The 25786-nt window shown below is 44.2% G+C and overlaps 1 protein-coding gene across 1 annotated transcript in view; it reads left to right on the forward strand.

Moving 5' to 3' along the window:
• Positions 1–4149: 4149 nt before the first annotated feature.
• Positions 4150–25786, forward strand: part of APPBP2 (amyloid beta precursor protein binding protein 2) — a 67577-nt gene continuing 45940 nt past the window's right edge. Inside the window, exon 1 of the mRNA XM_062175629.1 lies at positions 4150–4561. Within this exon, the coding sequence (XP_062031613.1) occupies positions 4424–4561 (138 nt within the window). The 5' untranslated portion in view covers positions 4150–4423. The remainder of the gene's footprint in view (positions 4562–25786) is intronic.

Raw genomic sequence — 25786 nt, forward strand, 5'->3', positions numbered from 1 at the left:
ATCTGTCCGCCAAAATACATAGGTGGCCATGATCCTGACAGTTTAGCAGGCCTCCTCTATGTTCTACTCTTCTGGAGCTGGGAATGCATAATTCTAGATCGTCTGGCTTTTTTATGCCCTTTCTGACCCACAAATATGACAGTCCTTTTACTTTCCTGCATATAACCCCCTAATCTCTAGGATAAGGGCCAAGGCCATCATTATCACAGATAAGACCCTTCATGACCTATCTCTGATCACTGCAAACTCATATTCTATGATATAGATGAACACAAGAAATGAAACATAGTATATACTATATAGTATATATAATATATATACTATATATATATATATATATATTACTGAATTCAGCTCGTACCTCTGGTAGGCCTCAGTTTCTTGGAGTGCAAGAGATGACATTTCTTCTCTTAGTTGAAGCTAATCTATAACAAAAATGACCTAGTTTCTATCAGCTTCTCTGTTCAGTCAGTTCTTGGGGGCCCAAACCTGCAGATAGATACTTTTTTAAAAAATTGTTTATTTATTTACTCAAGAGGCAGAGAGACGGAGTACCCACCTACTGGTTCACTCCCTAAATGCCTGCAACAGCAGGGGCTGAGCTGGCTGGGTCCAGGCAGGCCAGGACTGCGTTGGTCCCAGGTAAGGAGCCTGGGACCCAGCCCAGAATACAGCCAAGACTGGAACCCAGGCACAGTGATATGGAAGGCAGACATCCATATTTTAACTGCTAGGCCAAAACCCACACTCCTGAAGGAGGATTCTAAATCTGGAGCCAATGTTCCTCCTTGACCCTTGACCTTTTGTATAAATGCAAGCCCAATAGCTCTGACTCCTCTAACCCTCAAGATGAATTGTTCCTCAGAGGCCTTACCTTTTGAACAGTCTGCTTTGGTCAAGGCTTCCCAGCCCATTACATATATTTTAGAAATTTACAATCTTTTTTTTTTTTTTAAATTTATTTATGTGAAAGGCAGAGCAACAGAGAGAAAGAGACACAGAGAGAAATCTTCCATCCGCTGGTTCACTCCCCAAATCGCCACAATGATCAGGGCTGGGCCAGGCTTAAGCAAAGAGCCAGGAACTTCTTCCAGGTCTCCCATGTAGGGGTAGGAGACCAGGGGACTTGGGCCGTCTTCTGCTGCTTTCCCAGGCGCATTAGCAGGGAACTTGATTGGAAGTGGAGCATCCAGAACTGGAACAGGAACCCATATGGGATACTGGTATCGGTATTGCAGCTGGCAGCTTAACCTGCTATGCCACAATGCTGGCCTAGTCCTGTAACTTCCAATCTTAAAGCAGTGAGAAACGGATCAAGAGGCCCTTTTGTCCATAGTTTCCTCTGTATCTCTCTTTACATAAATTTTAAAAAATTATTTATTTGAAAGGCAGAAAAACAGAAACAGATATACAGAGATTTTCTATCTGCTGATTTACTCACTTAATGCCTGCAACAGCTGGGACTGAGCCAGGCTGAAGCCAGGAGTCTGGAACTTGGCCTTGATGATAGGGACCTACATACTTGAGCCATCACGTTTGCAGGAAGCTGTAATCAGAAGTGGAGCTGGATGCAGAACCAAACATTCTGATATGGGATGTGGGCATCCCAAGCCTAACTGCTGTGACAACCTCACTTCTATACACATTTTTAAAATTTTTAAAAAAGATTATTTTTTAAAGCAGAGTGACAGGATCTAGCATTGATTGGTCCACTATCTAAATGGCTATACAGTCGGGGCTAGGCCAGGCTGAAGTCAGGAGTATGAACCCCATCCAGGTCTCCCACGTGGGTGGCAGGGACCCAAGCACTTGATCTATTGTTGGCTGCATTCCCAGGCACATTAGTAGGGAGCTGGATCTGAAGCAGAACATCTGGGACTGAAACCAGCACCCCTATGTGAGATGCAGTTTTCCCGTGACTTAACCAGCTGTGCCACAATGCAGGCCTCATATTTTTAAATGTTTAAGTGTGCCCACCAGCATCTAAAGTCCATACAGCAAATATATGTGTGTCTAACATAATTTTTTTAAAGATTTATTTTATGTATTTGACAGAGACAGTTACAGAGAGAGGTAGAGACAGAGAGGTCTTCCATCCGCTGATGGCCGCAACAGCTGGAGCTGCGCCTATCTGAAGCCAGGAGCCAGGAGCTTCTTCCAGGTCTCCCACATGGGTGCAGGGCCCAAGGACTTGGGCCCTCTTCTAGGGCTTTCCCAGGCCATAACAGAGAGCTGGATCAGAAGAGGAGCAGCTGGGACTAGAACTGGTGCCCATAATGGACACCAGCGCTTCAGGCCAGGGCTTTAACCCGCTGCGCCACAGCGTCAGCCCCTAACACATAATTTACTTGTTTATCAAACTAGAGTCGAGGTCCCGATTTAGCCAAAATGTCCTAGAACATCTGTATTCAATTTCAGGGACTCTCTGCATCCCTCAAGGTATGGTTCCTGGATAAAATACAGACAACCAATTAAATTTGAATTTCAGATGAACATGTCATTATTTTTCAGTGTTAAGTATGTTCTCTTCTGGCCGGCGCCGTGGCTCATTTAGCTGATCCTCCGCCTGCAGCATGGGCACACCAGGTTCTAGTCGCAGTTGGGACGCCCGATTCTGTCCCGGTTGCTCCTCTTTCAGTCTAGCTCTCTGCTGTGGCCCGAGAGGGCAGTGGAGGATGGCCCAGGTGCTTGGGCCCTGCACCCGCGTGGGAGACCAGGAGGAAGCACCTGGCTCCTGGCTTCGGATTGGTGCAGCGCGCGGCCGTGGCGGCCATTTGGGGGTGAACCAATGGAAGGAAGACCTTTCTCTCTGTCTCTCTCTCTGTCTACTCTGCCTGTCAAAAAAAAAAAGGTATGTCCTCTTCAACGTTCGCATGGATAAAGGATAATTACTCATCTTTTGTGGGGAGGAGACCCAAATATCTACCAGAGATTCAAAATGATCTGTGTCTGAGAACTCTTGGTGCAGGATTTGTTGACCCAGGTGATATCTTTATGAGGCTCAAAATGAAATGTCTAAAACTATTGTATGGAACAGTTAAATGCAGTTAAAAACCATTCACTGTTCATATGAAACTGAAATATAATTGGGCATTTGTATTTTTTGCTTGCTAAATCTGGCAACTCTTGAGACCAATTACAGCTTTCCTAAATGTCCAGATTATAGAAAAATTTATGTAGGCTGAAAAAGACTAAATGTGCTTCTCTCGTTTCCACTGAATTCTAAATCATTTAGCACTGAAATATCAGGCAGAAGAGTAAACTTTCAACCCCTTTATCTCTAAACATCAAGACACTATTATCGTCATATTCAGGGTTTCAACTGTTCGGAGTGCCAATAAGATGGCTAGTGTCACTCAAAGTTATGGCCAGAATTTCATTAAGTTCCTGGAACAGAAATAGGCTGCATCAAATTCTTCAAATTGCAGGCTTACAAGATGAAATTACATGAATAGAAGACGTTCAGGCTGAGGAAGGAAAGGAACTGAAATAAGTACCTTCGAACCAGAACCACAACTCTGGGAGAAAACTGGAAACCTTTTCTGTCTTACCAGTAAGCGCTATCACAGTCCCCACTTAGCCTTCTTTCCTCTCACCATTGTGTGCCATTCCATAATCAAGCTAACCTTGCTTTCAGAGCAGGACTCATTTTGGCTTTATTAAAATGTCCAAATTTTATTTGGGAGACGAGACATGGTAAAAAGTTCAAAGGAGGCAAATGGGGTACACAACGAGAAGCGGGTTCTGCACTCGGGCTAAGGGCTGGAGCGTAAGGTAAAGCACCTGTGGAGTCGCGTGAACTCCCCACCGCTCGCAGGTAACGTCCAGGGTGGGTTTACCTGCGCACCTTTGCGGGGAGAGGCTCCCATCTTCGGCCCGAGGCGGGACCTACGGAGGGGGCCGGAGCGCCCGAACGGCTCCAGACCGATTTCAAAACCCCGTGACAAACTCTCCCCGTGCAAAAACTCCGTCTGCCGCCGCCGCCGCCGCCGAACTCCAGGACCTCTCGGAAAACAAGTTCCCCGTGGGAGAGAGCGCCCTCCGCTCCCCAAGTTTCTCGCCTGCCGCATTCCTTCCCTCCGGCGCGTCGGCGCGCTCTGACGTCATGACGCCGCACACGCAGTCCCGCCCCTGCAGAGATCGGCGCTGGGACGGAACCCGGGTTCCTCTTAAACCCGGAATGTGAGGCGCCGGCCCTGTTGTCGGGTGCTCCCTGTCCCGTTCGTAGCTCAGGCCTGCGCCCGCTGCCGCTGGCCCCAGGCTCGCTCCCGCAGGTGCCAGGGCGGCCGTGCCCTTCTGCCGTGTGCCCGCGCGGCTGCCGCCGCCCTCAGAATCCTCCGGGGCCGCAGAAGAGTTCGCTACGGAGGGAGGCGGGGGCCTTCGGGAGGAGGAGGCGGAGGAGGCGGAGGAGGAGGCAAGGAAGATGGCGGCCGTGGAACTAGAGTGGATCCCAGAGACTCTCTATAACACCGCCATCTCCGCTGTCGTGGACAACTACATCCGTTCCCGCCGAGACATCCGCTCCTTGCCCGAGAACATCCAGTTCGATGTTTACTACAAGGTAGGGACCGTGGGCCTGCTCCCGGCTCTCCTGCCGCAGCCCCCGGGGCCGCACCCCCTCCACGTCTGCGAACCCCTGCGGTTAACCCCTCACGCCGCGCAGCCTGAGTGCTCTCGGGGCATCCGCCTTGCGGGGGTAGAGGTGCCGTATCGCCACGTCCTCTGCCTTCCTCGCTGGGGGACCTCGATCTTTTCTTCCTGATGAGTCTGGCCCCCTTTTGGGTGTCCCGTCTCGACCGCGGACCCCCTCGGGGGTAGGCCTTGTGCGGGGGCTTCCTCTGTTGCGCCCCGTGCCCCTCACCCCCGGCCTGTGTCTTCGGAGTATTTTCCTCCCAAATTGTGTCAGCATCAGCTGGACTTGCTGCTCCGCTCCTCCTCCCGCCCTTTCCTACTTTCTCATCTCGCCGCCTTTTCCTTCCCTAAATGTCCTGTCCTTCGTTCCTCCTTTCACTTCCCAGTCGCGAGGGAGTTTTAGGGATTATTGGGAGTCTTTGTGCTTAATTTGCACATTCTTTATGGCTTCTTTTTTTTTTTTTTTAATTTATAGTTGGGGGTTTTCCTATTGTGAGAATGTTGATTAACTGAAAAGGAAGGGAGGAAAAATCTTTTTCTGGGAGGGGGGGAGTAGTTTAAATTATGTGCGCGTATTTGAAAGTCGCAGACTTGTAGCATTCCTAAAGTGCTCCCCCTCAAAAATCTGAGCAGAAAGTCTTCCCAAGCCACTGTCCAAGGAGTTCCAAGGGTGAGTGTCTTCAGACGTGGACTGTTTGTGCAGTGCTTTGAGAGGGAGGAGAACTTAGGGACGCAGAGCCTCCCGTTTCCTCTCCCCTCCCACATTTGAATGTGAACACTGGTTTTATTATTCAGTTCTTGCCTGGAGTCGGGGTGGACAACTCCCAGGCTCCGGTAGCCACCCATGCAAAATGTGACCAGAAGTAGAATGTGCTTTATTTTTCAGTTCTGAATACTTCCTCTTGATTTGTAAGTTGGCTAGAATAATGTAAATTGATATTCAACAGATGTGTATGTTCTTATATAAGTATAGTGTTTTTATGGCAGTTTTATTGGGAAGGTTGCCCACTTTCTACACCCTTTGAATATTTTTTTTTTCCAGAATTAGCAGCTGACTTGCTGTGTTTTACTAAATCCAGCTGCTTGGCACTGATTCTAGCAGTTAAAGTTTTTTTTTCCTTTTAAAAACTTGAAGAAGCTTCGCTTTAGTCATGCATGTTACTATTATTTTTAAAATATTTATTTGAAAGTCAGAGTTACACAGAGGAGAGGCAGAGAGACAGAGGTATCTTCCATGCGCTGGTTCACTCTGCAATTGGCCGCAATGCCTGGAGCTGAGCTGATCCGAAGCCAGGAGCCAGGAGCTTCTTCCTGGTTTCCCACACGGGTGCAGGGGCCCAAAGACTTGGGCCATCTTCTACGGCTTTCTCAGGCACTAGCAGAGAGCTGGATTAGAAGTGGAGCAGCCCGGATATGAACCAGCGCTCCTAAGGGCTGCGGGCACTGCAGCTTTAGTCACTGAGCTGCTACACCACAGCGGAGGGCCCTATGCCTGTTACTATTGTTACTAGAGTTAGACAAAACCCTCCCTCTGTTCCAGTTCCCTTTGATACGTTGATTGACTCTTGTGTACATCAAAGGAAATTTTGTGTATTGAAGATACTGTCCATTCCTCCTAAGGCAGGACAAATTAGGTTGTCTTTTTAAACCTCACTACCGGCAGCTGGTGTGTGCTATCTCTGCATTTGATTAACTTGTATTAATCTGTACACCTTAGAGCAATTTACTAGTTGACTTCCCTCAAGCTATTCCCATGTCTTCTACTGACTTTTGTTTGTTTCTTCTTCTTCTTCTTTTTTTTTTTTTTTTTTAAGATTTATGTATTTATTGAAAGGCGGAGTTAGAGAGATCGATCTTCCATCTGCTGGTTCTCTCTCCAAATGGGCATAGTGGCCAGGGCTGGGCTAAGCCAAAGCCAGGAACTTCATCCGGGTTTCCCACGTGGATGGCATGGGCCCATTGCACTTGGACCATTTTCTGCTGATTCCCCAGGCGCATTAGCAGGGGATTAGAAGTGGAGCAGCCAGGACTGACATCTTTGACCATATGGGCTGCCATCATCGCAGGCGGCAACTTTACCTGCTAAAGCACAATGCTGGCTTCTAACTTGTTTCTAATGGAAGTTTTTCATGTGAAGGTTATTATTAGTATGAACAGATGGTGCTTTTTTCATGTTTTCTGCGGTTCACAAAGTTAATACTTTGGGGTTTCTTTTCTTTTTGATACACTTTTCCTCCTTCTTGTATGCTTATTGGAACTTTGGCACAATGATAAGGTGAAAGAGAGTATTTACTATATTTACTATATGCCAGAAACTGTGCTAAGTGCTTTTTTTTTTTAATATTTATTTTATTTATTTGAAAGAGTTACAGAGAGAGAGAGAGAGAGAGAAGTCTTCCATCTGCTGGTTTACTCCCCAAATGACCACAGTGGCCAGAGCTGAGCTGATTTGAATCCAGGAGCCAGGAGCTTCTTCCACGCAGGTGCAGGAGCCCAAGGACCTGAGCCATCTTCCACTGCCAGTCCCCTAAGTGCTTTTACGTTTGTTACCTTGTTTCATCCTCACAATTAAACTGAACAGTAGAGTGTAACCCTGTTTTATAGGTGAGAAAGTTAAGTAGTTCAGTCAAGGTCTCAAAACCCAATATTTAGTCTTTGAGTTCCTTGTGTATTTTTTGTTTGTTTTTGCTTTAAAAGATGCTGAAACTAGATATAGTAGATGAGTTTAAAAAAATACATTGTAGGCTGGCGCCGTTGGCTCAATAGGCTAATCCTCCGCCTTGCGGCGCCAGCACACCGGGTTCTAGTCCCGGTCGCCCCTCTTCCAGGCCAGCTCTCTGCTGTGGCCAGGGAGTGCAGTGGAGGATGGCCCAAGTGCTTGGGCCCTGCACCCCATGGGAGACCAGGAGAAGCACCTGGCTCCTGCCATCGGATCAGCGCGGTGTGCCGGCTGCAGCGCGCCAACCGCGGCGGCCATTAGAGGGTGAACCAACAGCAAAGGAAGACCTTTCTCTCTGTCTCTCTCTCTCTCACTGTCCACTCTGCCTGTCAAAAACTAAAAAAAAAAAAAAAAAAAAAAAAAAAAAAAAAAATACATTGTAGGGGCCAGCGCTGTGGTGCAGTGGGTTAAAGCCCTGGCCTGAAGTGCTGGCATCCCATGTGGGCGCCAGTTCTAGTCCCGGCTGCTCCTCTTCCAATCCAGCTCTCTGCTATGGCCTGGGAAAGCAGTAGAAGACGGCCCAAGTCCTTGGGCCCCTGCACCCACATTGGAGACCAGGAGGAAGCTCCTGGCTTCGGATTGGCACAACTCCAGCCGTTGCAGCCATCTGGGGAGTGAACCAGCAGATGGAAGACCTCTTTCTCTGTCTCTGCCTCTCTCTGTAACTCTTTCAAATAAATAAAATAAATCTTTTAAAAAAATACATTGTAGACTAGCTTTTTATTTAGTTCCTATAGAAGTTAAAAGAGTGAAGTGAATGTTAGTAACCAGGCTTAATACTATATCACTGGGTCCGGTGCTGTGGCTTAGTGGGTAAAGCTGCTACCTACAGTGCCGGCTTCCCATATGGCTTCCAGTTAGAGTCCTGGCTGCTCCACTTCTTATCCAGCTCTCTGCTATGTCCTGGAAAAGCAGTGGAGGATAGCCCAAGTTCTTGGGCCCCTGTACCCACGTGGGAGACCCGAAAGAAGCTCCTGGCTCTTGGCTTCCGACCAGTGCAGCTCTGGCCATTTTGGCCATTTGGGGAGTAAACCAGTGGATGGGAGACACCTCTCTCTCTCCCTGCCTCTGCCTCTATAAGTCTGCCTTTCAAATAAATAAATCAGTCTTTACAAAAATACTGTATCAGCACATCAGTGTGATTCTTAAGCACTTTAAGTACACGGATAGGTGTAAGATACTCATCCCCTGCTCACCTTGGTGAAAATTTTAGGCGGCTTACTGTTTCCATAGTTTCCCCTCTTCTTCACATTAGCACCACAGAGAAATGCAGTCAGATTTCTCTTGTAGTCCAGTTTCTGTCAATACTTGTGGACAAGACTGTAGTCTTTGTGGAATCAAAAGTTTCTCCATTTTCTTCATTGGTTGTAGTCCTGTGTCACTGTGTTAATTTTGATAAATAGCTTCAGATGACCACACAGCCATAAAGCATTAGGAAAGGAGGTTTGGAATGGTTGGGAGGTAAAGAAGTAGAATGTTGACTGTTCACTAAGAAGGAAAGGAAGAAGGTTGATAAGTAGAAAAGGTAAAATATGAAGTGATTCTTTAAGTTTGGGAGATCTTAAAATACATTTGTTGGCTAGATGACAGAAACCAAGAGATTGTACAGGTTAGATGAAAAATAAATTATGGAGCAGAGTTCCTGAACAGGAGCTTTAATTAATGAGTCTCACTGGTTTTTTGTTTTTCTTGCTTCACGGTCGATAAATTAAAGTATTGGATTGGAATTGGGGAAAGAATACTTTTTCCTCTAAGATCCGAAAGAAAGAGTCAATATAGGTAAGTTTGGAATGGATGATTGCCACAAGTTAGGAGGGGATATTTGCTGAGGGTAAGGGATAGAAGTGGTAACTTTTATGTAGAAAGGCTAAATGGTGGTTGGAAATAGCTAATAAGGTATATGGGAAGGGAAGCTGACTAAAAATGTATAAAAGAATTCACAGACAGTATATACATGATGGAATAAAAAACCAGTAAATTAAAAATAACTTTGATCTTCAATGCGTTTTTTCCAGAAGTGTTCAGCCATTTGGTAAGGAAGTAGGTAACATGACTTTGAAGAATTATAAAATCATATACAAAGTGAAAGCAAGTAGTGTTGAGGGCTCAGATCTTTCAAGAATGAAGTTTATGATCGTTTCGTTTTGACTGTCAAGTGGTCTACTTTGTGCCCTGATCCAAATACAAACTTTGCCAGAGTTAAGTTTTGACTAGATGAAGCTTTTAAGTAATGTGGTCTGTGTAGTGTTTTCAGTCTTAAAGGGAGAGACTGAGAGAGAGGTCATCACCTGCTAGTTCACTCCCCAAATGGCTGCAGCGGCTGAAGCCCTGAGCCAGGATCCTTATCCAGTTCTGCCATGTGGGTGCAGGGGCCCAAGCACTTGGGCCATCTTCTGCTTTCCCAGGCATATTAGCAGGGAGCTGGATTGGAAGTGGGCAGCCAGGACTTAAACTTGCACCCATATGGGAAGCCAGCGCTGCAGGTGGAGGCTTAGCCTACTATGCCACAGTGCTGGCCTCAACATATTCTATTTTTAAATCTTTATTTGAAAGGCAGACAGACAGATGCAGAGACCTTTCATCTGCTGGCTCACTTCCCAGATGACCACAACAGCTGGAATTGGAGCTGGCTGAAGCCAGGAGCCTGAAATTCAGTCGAGGTCTCTCATGTGTGTGGTAACACAAATACTTAATCAATACCTGCTGTCTCCCAGGGTGTACATTAGTAGGAAGCTGACATCAGAAGTGGAGCAGGATGGCCGGCGCCATGGCTCAACAGGCTAATCCTCTGCCTTGCGGCGCCGGCACACCGGGTTCTAGTCCCGGTCGGGGCACCGATCCTGTCCCGGTTGCCCCTCTTCCAGTCCAGCTCTCTGCTGTGGCCAGGGAGTGCAGTGGAGGATGGCCCAAGTGTTTGGGCTCTGCACCCCATGGGAGACCAGGAGAAGCACCTGGCTCCTGCCATCGGAACAGCGCGGTGCGCCGGCCGCAGCGCGCTACTGCGGCGGCCATTGGAGGGTGAACCAACGGCAAAAGGAAGACCTTTCTCTCTGTCTCTCTCTCACTGTCCACTCTGTCAAAAAAAAAAAAAAAAAAAAGAAGAAGAAGAAAAGAAGTGGAGCAGGAACTTGAACCTAGGCCTACCAAGTGGTATCTTAAGCACTACACCACGTGCCTGCCCCAATGTGCAACATTTTTAATAGCTGAACAGTTAATGTCCTTTTCGTATTAAGAACTGTTAGACTTCAGTAAGATGAGAACTCAAACTTATCAGGGGAACGAGGGAAAGAACATGAAAAACATAAAGAGCTGGCTGTACCATGTATCTGAATGGAAAGATAATATATTTTTAAGACTAACTTGTTTATTTGAAAGACAGAGTACAGAGAGGCAGAGAGAGAGCGCGATCGATCAATCTCTCATCCCCTGGTTCACTCCCCAAATAGCTGCAATGACCAGAGAGAGCTGTGCCCATCCAAAGCCAGGATCCAGGAACTTCTTCCCAGTCTCGCATGTGTATGCAGGAACCCAAACATTTGGGCCTTCTTCCGCTGATTTCCCAGGCGCATTAGCAGGGAGCTGGATGGGAAGTGGAACAGCTAGGACTTGAACTGGCTCCCATATGGGATTTGGGCACTATAGGTGGCTGCTTTACCCACTACGCCATAGAGCTGGCCTGGGAAGATAATATTTTCCAAATACAAGGAAACTTTAAAAATTTACAGAAAAAATGAATCAAAAGTATGAGTTTATTTTGGTGGAAAAATCTTTGAGGGCTGGTGCTGTGGCACAGTGGGTTAAAGCCTTGGCCTGAAGCGCCGGCATTCCATATGGGCGCCAGTTCTAGTCCTGGCTGCTCCTTTTCTGATCCAGCTCTGATCTGCTATGGCCTGGGAAAGCAGTAGAAGATGGCCCAAGTCCTTGGGCCCATGCACCTGCGTGGGAGACTCAGAAGGAGCTCCTGGCTCCTGGCTTCTGATCGACGCAGCTCCAGCCGTTGCGGCCATCTGCGGAGTGAACCAGTGGATGGAAGACCTCTTTCTCTGTCTCTGCCTCTCTCTGTAACTGTCTTTCAAATAAAATATATCTTAAAAAAAAAAATCTTTGAAACTCATACATAGTATTTCATAATTATTTTCCGCAGATTATCAAAATGATTTTTTTTACTTCCGGATAAACTCATATTTAATTCCATTTTTTCACAAATCTTTTGATGTTTCCTATGTTAGCTCATCTCACTTTAAGCTGCGAGTTTATCATAATTTATATTAGAATCTTAGAATTTTATTTGGTATAGGAAACTGGTTGAATATAAAGTTCATCTGGAGGAACTAATTACCTCTGAATAAGTGAGCTAAGTAAGTTTTGGAGCATATTATAAAGGATCTTCAAAATGTTTATGGGAAATAGATATTAAGAAGAAACTGCGTAGTTTAAATTTGCATTTGCATCAAAATAAATTTGTAAAAATTTTCAAAACATTAATTTGAAAGGCAGATGAAGAGAGAAATTGCTCTCTGCCATCTGCTGGTACCATGGTATGGGTCCGCAATAGCTGGGGTTGCACTGAGCGATGAAGTCAGGAGCCAGCAACTCAGTCTGAGTCTCTAACTTGGTTGACAGGGACCCAAACACTTAAGTCTTCACCTGTTGCCCCCCAGGATGTGCATTAACAGAAAACTGCATTTGGAGGCCAGCGTTGTGGTGCCTCAGGTTAAGCCACCGTCCGCAGTGCTGGCATCCCATAAGGGTGCAATTTGAGTCCCGTTTGCTCAACTTCAGATCCAGCTCCCTGTTGCAAGTCCCTGGGCCCCTGTACCCACATGGGAGACCCAGATGAAGCTTCTGGCTTTAGCTGTTGTGGCCATTTGGGGAGTTAACCAGCGGATGCGAGATCTGTCTCTGTCTTTCCTTCTTTCTCTGTAATTCTTTCAAATAAAATAAATTTTAAAAAGCTGCAAATGGAAGCAGAGCCAGAACTCAAATTGAGGTACTCTGAAATGGCCATCTTTTGAGCCAAATGGCTGCTGTGAAAGTAAACTTCCTTTGTTTTCATTTTTACAATGACTTTTTTTTTTTTTTTAAGATTTATTTGAGAGAGAGAGTGAGAGAAAGAGAAAAGTCTTCCATCTACTGGTTCACTCCCCAGATGGCCAGAGCTAGGCCAATCTAGAGCCAGGAGCTTCTTGAGGGTCTCCCATGTGGGTGCAGAGGCCCAAGGACTTGGGCCATCTTCTACTGCTTTCTCAGGCCACAGCAGAGAGCTGAATGGAAGTGGAGCAGCTGGGACTCGAACTGGTGCCCATATGGGATGCCGGGGGTGCAGGCGGTGGGTTTACCTGCTATACCACAGCACCAACCCCTATAATGAACTTTTCTGAAGTACCGTTTTACTTAGGAGAGATGTGCATTTTAAGACAGTAAAGTATATTGGAGAGCTACAAGTTTATTAGAGCTACATATTTTTCCTAACAGTATAGAATTGGCACAAGAACTACAGAGACAAATTGATTTATAGACCATAACAGTTTAGAAAGAAACTGAAACATTGGAAAACTTTAAGCCACCTCATGTAATGGTAGCATCCTGTTTGACCATGGGTTCAAGTTCCTACTGCCTCACTTCCAGTCTAGCTCTCTGCTAATGCAACTGGGAAAGCAGTGGAGAATGGCCCAAATACTTGGGCCCCTGCCACCAAATTGGGAGACCTAGATGGACTTCAGGCTCCTGGCTTTGTCCTGGCCAAGCTCTGGCTGTTGTGGCCATTTGGAGAGTAAACCGTGGATAGAAAATCTCTCTCTCTCCCACTCTCTCTGCAACTCTGCCTTTCTAATAAATAAATTTGGGGGGGGGTACTGCATGATAAAATTATGAGGCTATTATGTTTCAGATCTGGGGGAGAAATTAAAAAATGCTTTGGGTAACTTGACTGTGAAAAAACACATTATATATCAAAATGAGGCCAGCGCCGCGGCTCATTAGGCTAATCCTCTGCCTGTAGCACTGGCACACCGGGTTCTAGTCCTGGTCGGGGTGCCGGATTCTGTCCCAGTCGCTCTTCTTCCTGTCCAGCTCTCTGCTGTGGCCCGGGAAGGCAATGGAGGATGGCCCAAGTCCTTGGGCCCTGCACCCGCATGGGAGACCAGGAGAAGCACCTGGCTCCTGGTTTCGGATCAGCGTGGTGTGCTGGCTGCAGCGGCCATTGGGGGGTGAACCAATGGAAAAGGAAGACCTTTCTCTCTGTCTCTCTCTCTCACTATCCACTCTGCTTGTCAAAAAAACAAAAACAAAAACAAAAACAAAAAACATTATATATCAAAATGAATTCCAAATAAATTGAATATTTAAATTTGGCTGCTGAAATCTTAATTACCAGAATTAATTATTTTGTCAGTATCTTGTATTCAGAAATGACTGAAATTTCTCTTTAGATATTTTGTTTCTAAGATAATTTGCAAATTATAAAAACACCAGACATTATACAGATCAGTGATGTAAGAAGTAAAGTCCTCTGAAACACATCTTGTCAACCCTGTAATACCATTTTGGCATGGAGAAGACTTCCAAATATGAAACCAAAATCAAGGATGAAAAAAGAAAAATGGATACATTTGAATATGTTAAAAATAAGGAGAAAATAGTAGCACATTTTGAAAATACTATGCAAATGGCGTTTGATAGGTAAAGGGCAAGTTTCCTAATGCAGAGAAATCTAATGTATGAAAAAGGTGACCATATCTAGAAGACCTGAACAGCCAAGTGTGAATGACCACTAAGCATCTGAGGATGTCCAACTGAAGTGCAAATTCAAATATAGTATCAGCCATGCCAGTCATGAAGAAAAAGACACCCAGAAGGACTTCTCCTGGTTACCTATCTGTAACAATTAAGGTAATACAGTTTTGGCACTGACAGCAGTACCATAGGGAAGGTCAAAGATAAGATTTTGGATTGTAACTTTTCTGTAGGAGGGGTATACTATCTACAAAAATCATTTGCACATAGATTGCTGACCTGAATGTGGAAAAAATAGTTTCCTTTATTTGAGTAAAGATTTATTGATTTAAAAAATCACCTCTCAGGCCACCTTTGTGGTATGGTAGGTTAAGCAGCAGCCTGCAATGCAAACTTTCCATATAAATGCCGGTTCAAGTCCTGGCTGCTCCATTGTTGTTCCAGCTTCCTGCTAATGCATCTGGGAAGATAGCAGAAGATGGCTCAAGTGCTTGGGGCCCTGCCACCTGCATAAGGGACCTGGATGGAGTTCCTGGCTTTGGCTTGGCCCAGCCCCCGCCTTTGAGGCTATTTGGAGAGTGAACCAACAAAAGGAAGATTTCTCTGTAACTCAGCTTTTCAAATAAATAAATCTTTTAAAAATTACCTATTGTCTACCAAATAGATTGGGATTATAATTATATACTAGTATAGTTTCAATTATTTAATGACTATTTAAAATTTGGCTTTATATGAGTGGAATTGAACATCTTTTCCATTGATTAAATGCCTCTTTTCCTTCTGGACTATTCCTTTTCACTTTTTTTTCTTTTCAAAATTTATTTATTTACTTGAAAGGCAAAGTCATGGGGAAGGGGGAGTGGGGAAGAGGGAGAGAGAGAGAGAGAAATATAGTGATATCTTCCATCTTCGGGTTCACTCCCCAAATGGATGTAATGGCTTGGGCTGGACCATGCTGAAGCCAGGAATCCAGAACTTCTTCCACATCTCCCGTATGTTTGTCAGGGGCCCAAGTACTGTGTCCATCCTCCAATGCCTTCTCTTGAGCATTAACAGGAAGCTGTTGGAACCTAAACCAGTGTTCAGATATGGGATGTGGGTGGTGGTTGTGGCTCATTAGGTTAAGCCACCCTTGGGATGCCTGCATTCCATTGTGTAATGCCTGGTGTGAATCCCAGGTGCTACACTTATATCTAGCTTCCTGCTATATGCCTGGGAAGCAGTGGATGGTGACCCAAGTGGTTGGGTTCCTGCCACCATGTGAGGGACCCATAGGGAATTCGTACCTCCTTGCTTATGGCTTCAGCCTGGCCCAGCCCCAGCTGTTGGAGGTGTTTGAGAAGTGAACCAGTTGATGGAAGAGCTCTCTCTCTGTTTCTCCTTCTTTGTCACTCTGCATAAAGGCACAGAATACATATATACATAATACAGTCTCTCCTTATCTGAAGTTGTACTTCTTGTGATTTTAGTTACTTTTGGTCATTTGTGGTCTGAAAATATTAAATGGAAAATTCCAGAGGTAAACAGTTCATAAGTTTTGAAGTGTACAGCATTCTGAGTATTGTGATGAAATCTGGTGTTGTCCCTTTTCCATCCTTCCCAGGATGTGAATCATTCCATTGTCTGGCCTGTGCGTTGTTTGCTATCCCAGCCATTTATTTACTTAGTAGCCTTCTCAGTTATCAGATTAACCGTCCTGGTGCTTCGTTCAAATAACCTTTATTTTACTTCATAATGGTCCAGAGTGCAAGAGTAGTGATGAAAGGAGGCACTGGAGCATATACATGGGAGGACAGATGAACTTTGATACTATATAGCAGTGCTACAAGGCATGTAGGGAAAAATCCATCTGCAGTTTCACATATCCACTGAGGGTCTTGGGATGTCTCTCCTGTGAATAAGCTGGGATTACTGTAGATAGCAAAGACTCCCAAACTTTGTCCCTCTACAGCAGTTGCTTCATGGTACCCTCAGGCCAAAAGAAATATCAGTTCTTTCTACTAAGTAGTGAGGTCCAAATAATTGTTCTGTCAACTTGAAGTCTTCACAGAAATTAAGTGAAAAAATATTATAGTGAAAAAATAGTATTTCATTCTTAAACAACCACAGTTATTAATGCGATGTTTGTGTGTTTTGGATACTGTATAACATTTCTTTCTTTTTTTTTTTTTTTAAGATTTATTTATTTGTTATTTGAAAGTTACACAGAGAGAGAGAGAGAGGAGAGAGAGGTCTTCCATCTGATGGTTCACTCCCCAATTGGCCGCAACGGCCAGAGCTGCGCCGATCCGGAGCCAGGAGCTTCCCCTGGGTCTCCCATGAATGTGTAGGGGCCCAAGGACTTGGGCCATTCTCTACTGCCTTACCAGGCCACACCAGAGAGCTGGATCGGAAGTGGAGCAGCTGGTACTCGAACCAGCACTCATATGGGATGCCGGCACTTCAGGCCAGGGCATTAACCCACTGCCCCACAGCGCCGGCCCCAAATACTGTATAACATTTCAACACCTTGAAACCAGGTTGGGCACCACCACCCTTGTTACCTGTTCCATGTTAATTTTTGCATTTTTTTTTTTTTTTTGACAGGCAGAGTGGATAGTGAGAGAGAGAGAGAGAGAGAGAGAGACAGAGAGAAAGGTTTTCCTTTTTGCCGTTGGTTCACCCTTCAATGGCTGCTGCAGCCGGCGCATCGCGCTGATCCGAAGCCAGGAGCCAGGTGCTTCTCCTGGTCTCCCATGCGGGTACAGGGCCCAAGCACTTGGGCCATCCTCCACTGCCTTCCCGGGCCATAGCAGAGAGCTGGCCTGGAAGAGGGGCCACCGGGATAGAATCCGGTGCCCCAACCGGGACTAGAACCCGGTGTGCCGGCGCCGCAAGGTGGAGGATTAGCCTGTTAAGCCACAGCGCTGGCTAATTTTTGCATTTTTTTAAAAAAAGATTATTTATTTGAAAAAGAAGGAGGAAGAGAAATTGATCTTCTGTCTTCTGGTTAAGTCCTCAAATGATCGTGATGGCCAGGGCTGGGCCAGGCTGAAGTCAGGAGTTTGGAACTTCATCTGGGTCTCCTATATGGGTAGCAGGACCCCAAACAATTGGGACATCTGCTTTCCCAAATGCATTAGCAGGAAGCTGAATTGGAAGTGGAACAGCTGATACTGCAGCTGGAGTGTGGCTGTTGAAGGAGTTAACCTGCTATGGCACAGTGCTAGCCTGTACATGTTTTTATATCCTGAAGTGCCCCAGGGAATCTTGGTTTGTAGTTTGTAAACTGATTTTTTAGTGCAAGCTTTTTTTACATAAAGTTCAAAAACAGGAAAAATTAATCCAAGGTGTTGGTAGGTAGGCAAGGTTACCCTTGAAAGGTAGTCACTGTGCAGTAACATGAGAAGAGGCTTCTGGGATTCCAGTAATACTCTGCTTCATTATCTAACTGCTGGTTGCATGTGTGTTCACTTTGTAAGAATTTATTGAGGTTTTTTTTGTTTGTTTTTTGTTTTTTTTTTTTAGATTTTATTTATTTATTTAAGAGAGAGTTACAGACAAGAGAGACAGAGAAAGGTCTTCCATCCGCTGGTTCATTCCTGAAATGGTCACAACAGCCAGAGCTGTGCCATTCCAAAGCCAGGAGCCAGGAGCTTCTTCTGGGCCTCCCATGTAGGTGCTGGGCCCAAGCACTTGGGCCATCTTCCACTGCTTTCCCGGGCCATCTTCCACTGCTTTCCCAGGCCATAGCAGAGAGCTGAATGGGAAAAGGAGCAGCCAGGACATTAACTGGTGCCCCACATGGGATGCTGGTACCACAGGCAGAGGCTTAGCCTATTACATCACAGCGCTGGCCCTTGAGTTTTTTTTTTTTTTTTTAAAGAGATTTATTTTATTTATTTATTTTAGAGAGTTACAGATGGAGAGTGGGAGAGACAGAGAGAAAGGTCTTCCATTTGCTGGTTCACTCTCCAGATGGCCAAAATGGTTGTATCTGGTCTGATCCAAAGCCAAGAGCCAGGTGTTTCCTCCTGGTCTCCCACGAAGGTGCAAGGTCCCAAGCCTTTGGGCCATCTTCTGCTGCTTTCCCAGATCACAGCGGAGAGCCAGATTGAAAGAGGAGCAGCCGGGATATGAACTGGCACCCATAAGGGATGCTGGTGCCACAGGTGGAAAGAGCTTAGCCCACTACATACACCACAGTGCTAGCCCTGAGCTTTACTTTTAAAATACCAGTTGTGAGGGCTGGTGGTACAGCGCAGCAAGTGAGCTGCTGCCTGTAATGCCTACATACCATATCAGATACCCAGTTCCATCCCCTTCTGCTCTGCTCCCAGTCCAGCCTCTTGCTAAATGGCCTGGGAAGGGAGCAGAAGATGGCCAGAGTGCTTGGGTCCCTGCTAGAAACATGGAGACCCAGATGAAGCTCTGGGCTGCTGGCTTTGACTTGGACCAGCCCCTACCATTGCAGCCATTTGGGAAGTGAACCAGCAGATGGAAGATTGATCTCTCTTCCTTCTCTTCCCCACTCTGTCACTCTGCCTTTCATATAAAATAGATCTCTGAATGAAATATGAGTGTGTACTGTTCTGTATGTCATGCTCATCTTTCACTGGGAAGTTGGAAAAAAATATCAGTCTTCCTGTTGTCAAAGTTTTAAAATTCTGTCGTAGGACCAGCATTGTGGTGTAGCTAGCACCTCGTATGGTGTTGGTTCTGATCTAGCTTCCTGCTGATGGCCTGAGAAAAGTGGTAGAGGATGGTCCTTATGCTTGGGCCTCTAGTGCCTGTAAGGGAGACCCAGATATATCTTCTAGCTTCTGGCTTCCACCTGGCTCAATTCTGGCCATTGGGGCCACTTAGGGGAATGGAACAGTGGATGAAAGAGCTCTCTCTCTCCCTTCCTCCCTCCCACCCTCTCTGTAACTGTTAGTTTCAAGTAATTTTTTTTTTTAATTCTGTCTCTGTCTCTTTGCTTTTCAGATAAATAAAATAAAATTTTTTTCTTAAGATTCAACTGACTCATAAACCACCACCCCCCTTTTTAAAAAGATTTGTTTATTTGAAAGGCAGAGACAAGTAAAGATAGATCTTCCATCATCTAGTTCACTCCCAAATGACCACAATGGTCAGAGCTGTGCCGATCCGAAGCCAGAAGCTGGAGCTCATTCCAGTTCTCCTATGTGGGGACAGGGGCCCAAGGACTTGGGCCATCGTCTTCTGCTTTCCCGGGAACATTAGCAGGGAGTTGGATTGGAAGTGGAGCAGCTGGGACTCAAACGTGCCCATACGGGATGCCAGCACTGCAGGTATTAACTTTACCTGCTATACCACAGCACTGGCCCCACCATAACCCTTTAACCCAGAGTACCATTTTAAGAATTTTCCTACGGGAATGTTTGTTGAGAGTCTAGAATAAATCCTATTCCCAGATGTTCAATATACATATTGTTTATGGTGGCAAAAGTTGAAAACAACTGTATACTAATTATTTAGGAATGGAAGAGCCTAGTGTGGTTGTAAATATTAAAGTAGAAGAATATATATGTATATTTTTTAAAAAAGATTTATTTATTTGAAAGAGTTTCAGAGGTAGACAGAGAGGTCTTCCATCCGCTGGTTCACTCCCCAGATGGCCACAGTGGATGGAGCTGCGCCGATCTGAAGCCAGGAGCCAGGAGCTTCTTCCAGGTCTCCAACGGGTGCAGGGGCCCAGCACTTGGGCCATCTTCTACTGCTTTCCCAGGCCATAGCAGAGAGCTGGACTGGAAGAGGAACAGCCAGGACCAGAACCAGCGCCCATATGGGTTGCTGGCATTTCAAGCCAGGGCTTTAACCTGCTATGCCACAGTGTCAGCCCCATATATATGTATATTTCTTTGTATGCATTGAAAATAACAATTGAGGAATACAAGAAACTTAGTGATGTTTTCTCAAAAGGTAGGATTATAGTCACTTGCTTTTAATATATTCTCTATCTTTTCCTAATACTTGGATTTTTAGGATCATATATTGTTTCATCAAGCAGAAAATGTATTTATAATTTTTAAAAACAAAATGAAATTTTTAGGAAGAAGATGTGTGGGACGCAAAGTTGCTCTAACAGTTTTTTTTTTTTTTTTTTACAGAGCGAGAAAATGTCAAGTGGTTGCTTAAAAAGCAAGTAATTCAGCTAGCCATATTGTTAATTCACCAGCTATTTAAATCAAAAATAATGGGAAAGAGCTCAGTCTCAAATTAGGGATGAAAAAGAAAACCACAGATAAAATGGAAAGGAGAAAATGAGTTTCTTAAATTACAGATTATTAGATTTCTTTTTCTTTCTTTTTTTTTCTTTTCTTTTTTTTTTTTTTGCCAGGCAGAGTGGACAGTGAGAGAGAGACAGAGAGAAAGGTCTTCCTTTTCGGTTGGTTCACCTCGCAATGGCCACTGCGGCTGGCGCGCTGCGGCCAGCGCACCGCTCTGATCCGAAGCCAGGAGTCAGGTGCTTCTCCTGGTCTCCCATGTGGGTGCAGGGCCCAAGCACTTGGGCCATCCTCCACTGCTCTCCCAGGCCACAGCAGAGAGCTGGACTGGAAGAGGAGCAACCGGGACCGAATCCGGCGCCCTGACCAGGACTAGAACCCGGGGTACCGGCACCGTAGATGGACGATTAGCCTATTGAACTGCAGCATCGGCCTATTAGGTTTCTTAAGATGTAGAATAGTTTGAATAATGCCACACTAATCAGTCTGGAAAACTTACTGTTTCTAAGAAAATATAAATGGCCTGTGGGAGAATCTAGCAGACCAAAAACTGAGATAGAGAAATTACACTTTTACCGCTGACTGGCTACCTCCTACTTCAGCAAATGAAACTACCAACTTCAAAAACATTGAGAATATTTAAAGAACAGTTGGTGCTATTGATATTTAAATTGTTTTAGACCATCCTAATTCTTCACACTTAAAAAAGTAAAAAGCTAAGATGATAACTAATTCTAAAATAGTAGCATCTCATTAGTAAATCTAGAAAAATAATTTGTAAAATTATTCAGAAAATCTAATTTGTATATATTTGTATATGTAGAAAAATAATTCTAGTGCATCCATATTTGGAGTGCCTGGTTCAAGTCCCTACATGTGCTCACTCTTTCTTGCTCGTTCTCTTTAAGATTTGTTTATTTATTATTTGGGGGCCGGTGCTGTGGCGCAGCAGGTTAGCACCCTGGCCTGAAGCGCCGGCATCCCATATGGGCGCTGGTTCTAGAGGCTGCTCCTCTTCCCATCCAGCTCTCTGCTGTGACCTGGGATATCAGTGGAAGATGGCCCAAGTCCTTGGGCCCCTGCACCCATGTGGGAGACCTGGAAGAAGCTCCTGGCTCCTGGCTTCAGATCGCTGCAGCTCCGGCCGTTGCGGCCATCTGGAAAGTGAGCCAGAGGATGAAAGACCTCTCTATTTCTACTTCTCTCTGTAACTGTCTTTCAAGTAAATAAAATAAATCTTTAAAAAAAAAAAAAAACAAAATAAAACCAAAAGATTAATTTATTTGGGGGCCCGGCTCTGTGGCGTAGTAGGGTAAGCCTCCACCTGCAGTGCTGACATGCTGTATGGGCACTGGTTTGTGTCCTGGCAGCTCCTCTTCTGATCCAGCTCTCTGCTTATGGCATGGGAAGGCAGTGAAGAATGACCCAAGTGCTTGGGCCCCTGCCACCCGCATGGGAGACCCAGAGGAAGCTCCTGGTTCCTGGCTTCAGATTGGCCCAGCTCTGGCCGTTGAGGCCTTTTGGGGAGTGAACCAGTGGATGGAAAACCTTTCTCTCTCTCTCTCTCTCTCTCTCCCTCTCTCTCTCTCTCTCTCTCTTTCTCTTTCTCTCTCTCACCCACCCACCCACACACCCACACACACACAAATTAAATAAATAAATGAAATCTTTAAAACAAAGATTTATTTATTTGAAACACAGAGTTAGAGAGGGAGTCAGATCTTTTTGCCAGTCTGCTGGTTCACTTCTCAGATGGATGCAACAGCTGGAGCTGGGCCAGGTCAAAGCCAGGAACCTTTTGGTATGAAAAGGTTCCGCACCCCTGAAATAAATTTTTTAAAAAAATTTATTTTTAAAAGATAATGTGTGTTTTCATGGGTTTTTTGAACATGCCTTATATAGATCACTGAGTTATGTGTTGTTGAGCACCATTGATTAATAACTCTTGCATCTAACTAGATTTTAGTTTTGAGTTTTCATTTGTATTGTGGTAGCAACTTATGCCATTGACCCATACAGTAAGGGATAGAATTAGAAGATCTGGGTAATTAAATATAAGTTTATCTTAATAAGTACATAGCATATTTAGCTTCAGCAAAGGGTGGCCTTCCAATTTGAATATTCTGTTTCTTTTGGTTTTTAATAATGTGAATATGTGCACCTACACCTTGGGTTTACTAAAAATTTAGCAAAGTACTTTTTTTTTTCTTTTTAAGATTTTGTTTATTTTATTTGAGAGTTAGAGTTACAGACAGGCCGCAACGGCCTGAGCTGTGCCGATCTGAAGCCAGGAGCCAGGAGATTCTTCCTGGTCTCCCACGTGGTTGCAGGGGCCCAAGAACTTGGGCCATCTTCTACTGCTTGCCCAAGCCATAGCAGAGAGCTGAACTGGAAGTGGAGCAGCTGGGACTTGAACCAGTGCCCATATGGGATGCCGGCACCACAGGCGGAGGATTAACCTACTGCAACACGGCGCCGGCCCTAGCAAAGTACTTTTTACCCTGCAAGAAATGAATAATTTTGTGTTGGTCACTTGTATTAAAAAGTGTGTAGAAAGGCATTGTGTTGCAAGGAATTAACCCAAATTGTTAGTTATCTCCTTTAGATGGAACTTGGAACCTCAAAGGAAGCAAAGAAATTCAGAAGTCTCAGCTCTGAAGTAGTCATCTAAGTTGGTGAATTTGACTCTGAAACCCTTATTTCACATATACTTAACAGTTACTATTGTCTCTTCAGACTGTAAACAGCTAAATAAGAAAGATTTAATGGCAGTTTTATGTCCTGTTTTTATAGTACTCCTTCTGGAACAAGCATATGTAGTAAATTCTGAAAACAAATACTAATGTAAACTTAATACAGTGGGGTCATGAAAAACAACTTGTTGCCAATACCTAGTGGGACAGCTACTTTAAATTTTCACTTATGAGAAAAATAATAAAAATAGAAGGAGAATCCACAAATTTAGTAAACAGTTGCTTGAATTTATAGACAAAAATAGATATCTCCTATTTTAACATCTGTTCACCAAATACCTTAACATATTCATTATGTGGCTTTCAGCTTACTGTAGGCAAGAATATTACAACTAGAGACACTTGACATTCATCATTGGGAGCATTTGTGGAAGGCACTGTGTTAGTTTTGATGACTAATATGGTGGTGACTGTGAGTACCACAAGAATACAAAGTCATTACGAGGCCGGCGTTGTGGTATAGCAGGTAAAGCCACTGTCTGCAGTGCTGGCATCCATATGGGTGCCGGTTCGAGACCTGGCTGCTTTACTTCCAATCCAGCTTTCTGCTATGGCTGGGAAAGCAGTATAAGATGGCCCAAGTCCTTGGGCCCCTGCACCTGCATGGGAGACCTGGAAGAAACTTCTGGCTCCTGGCTTTGTATTGGCATGGCTCTGGCCATTGTGGCCAGTGACTGGAGGACTTCTCTTGCCTCTCTTTCTCTCTGTGTAACTCTGGCTTTCAAATAAATAAAATAAATCTTAAAAACAAAACAAAACAACAAAGTCATTAAGAATTGTTCCCTGATCTCAAAAGATTTAGAATTTATTAGGGGAAAAAGTTAAATGATAAAAATAGTAGCATTACATTTTTGAAAACTTTTTATATTATGACCATTTTTCTCTGATAACAGCTCTTTTTCATTTCTGAAAATTTTCATTACTTAAAAACTCAAGAGTTCCAAACATGAGTATTACACATGAGTTTCATTGTGTATGTGCATATTTGTATGAGTATTAAGATTTTTCTAAACCTTTATAAATTTTTGTTGTTGAGAATTAAGCTAGGTTAGCTTCTGTACTAATTTGCTATTAAGACTAAGCTGTTCACTCTTAGCCTTGGCAATTTAAAAATCTCTTGAGTTAAGGAAGGCTTTCATTCCCATCTTTATTCCGTAGTTGTTTTCTGGGATCAGGGTGTCTTCCATGGCCTTGGCAATAGCTGCCATTGATTTTCCTCAAAGTTTTTACTTTAGTCCCTGTAAGCTCTTGCTTCTAAAACATTAGGTTTATTTTTCTTTTAAAGATTTAATTATTTATTTGAAAGGCATAGTTAGGGAGAAGAGACAGAGAGAGAGAGAGAGATCATCCATCCTAATGGCCGCAACTGCTGGAGCTGGGCCAAGCCAATGCCAGGAGCTTCTTCTAGGTCTCCCACATCGGTGCATGGGCCCAAGAGCTTAGGCCATCGTCCTCTGCTTTCCCAGGTGCGTTAGCAGGGAACTAGATCCGAAGCAAAGCAGCTGGGACTCGAACCAGTGCCCATACGGGATGCTGGTAACCTCAGATGGCCACTTAACCCTCTGCATCACAACACTGGCCCTGCACATGTTACATTTTTAAATAATCAGTTATCCCCCTTGATTTTTGTTTGAGATACAATGCTTAGAAAGACAGTGCTCCAGGTAACATTTAATACTACCTTGCTTTAATTTATTGGCATTTAAATCTGGAACTTACTTTTGTTAGGTTTTATCAGATAAAAAGCTTTGTTTTCAAGGTTTTATGCACTCAACTAATTTTTTCTTCCCTCTGATTTTAAAATGTTTTGTGTCAATTTTTGCTTATAATATGATTTGTTTTTGAACTTTCCATTTTGTCCTATTGGTTGGCCTATCTTATAATAAGTATGCTAGTTTTAATTGTATTTTGATTGTCTATTATGTGGGAGACAATTTGCATACTTCTAGAAATAAACTTGTTTTTATTTAGGGTACCAGCATCTTGAAGTAGTTGATAACATTTAATAGCCTCATTATTCTATGGATATAGAATTTAAACATTGTAATAATGAATTCATAAATCAAGTTTTAAAAATCTGATTAAGAGAGTCACTGACAGAATGTCGAGCCTCATTGTTCAAACCTCTATGCTCTATTTCATATGATATATGACTGTATGAAGGGATTAATTCTGAGTTTTTCTGTTCTATAAAAGGGTTTAACAGTGAGGCTGGTGTTTGGCATAGTATTAAGTTACTAGTTAGCAAGCCACATCCTGCTTGGAGTACCTGAGGTTGCTTTCTAGGTTCAGCTTCCTGCTATGCTAATAGGAGGCAGTGGCGATGCCTCAAGTAATTAGGTTCCTACCACACATCTGAATGATATGGATTGAAATTGAATTCCCCTGATTCCCATCTCTCTTTCCCCACTCTGGGCTAACTCTGTATGCCTCAGTTTCTTTATCGATAAAAGGATGGAATGAATTATTTATGAAAAGCACCATGAACAGTGCCTGGATCGTAAAAGATCTCTATAAAGATTAGGTGTATTTTTATTACAGAGGTATCCAAAAACCCCTTTGCTTCATAAAATGTATTAATTTGCATTCTTTGGAAAAACTTGGTAAGGATAAGTTAACAATATATCATTACCCTTTCCCCTGACTTAAATGTGAAACCATTTTTAACAAGAGAAATTAAATATCTGACTACAGAAAAATGCTGGCGTTTGTTAATATTA

Source organism: Lepus europaeus, chromosome 18 (assembly GCF_033115175.1).
Source record: "Lepus europaeus isolate LE1 chromosome 18, mLepTim1.pri, whole genome shotgun sequence".
NCBI classification, from domain to species: domain Eukaryota; kingdom Metazoa; phylum Chordata; class Mammalia; order Lagomorpha; family Leporidae; genus Lepus; species Lepus europaeus.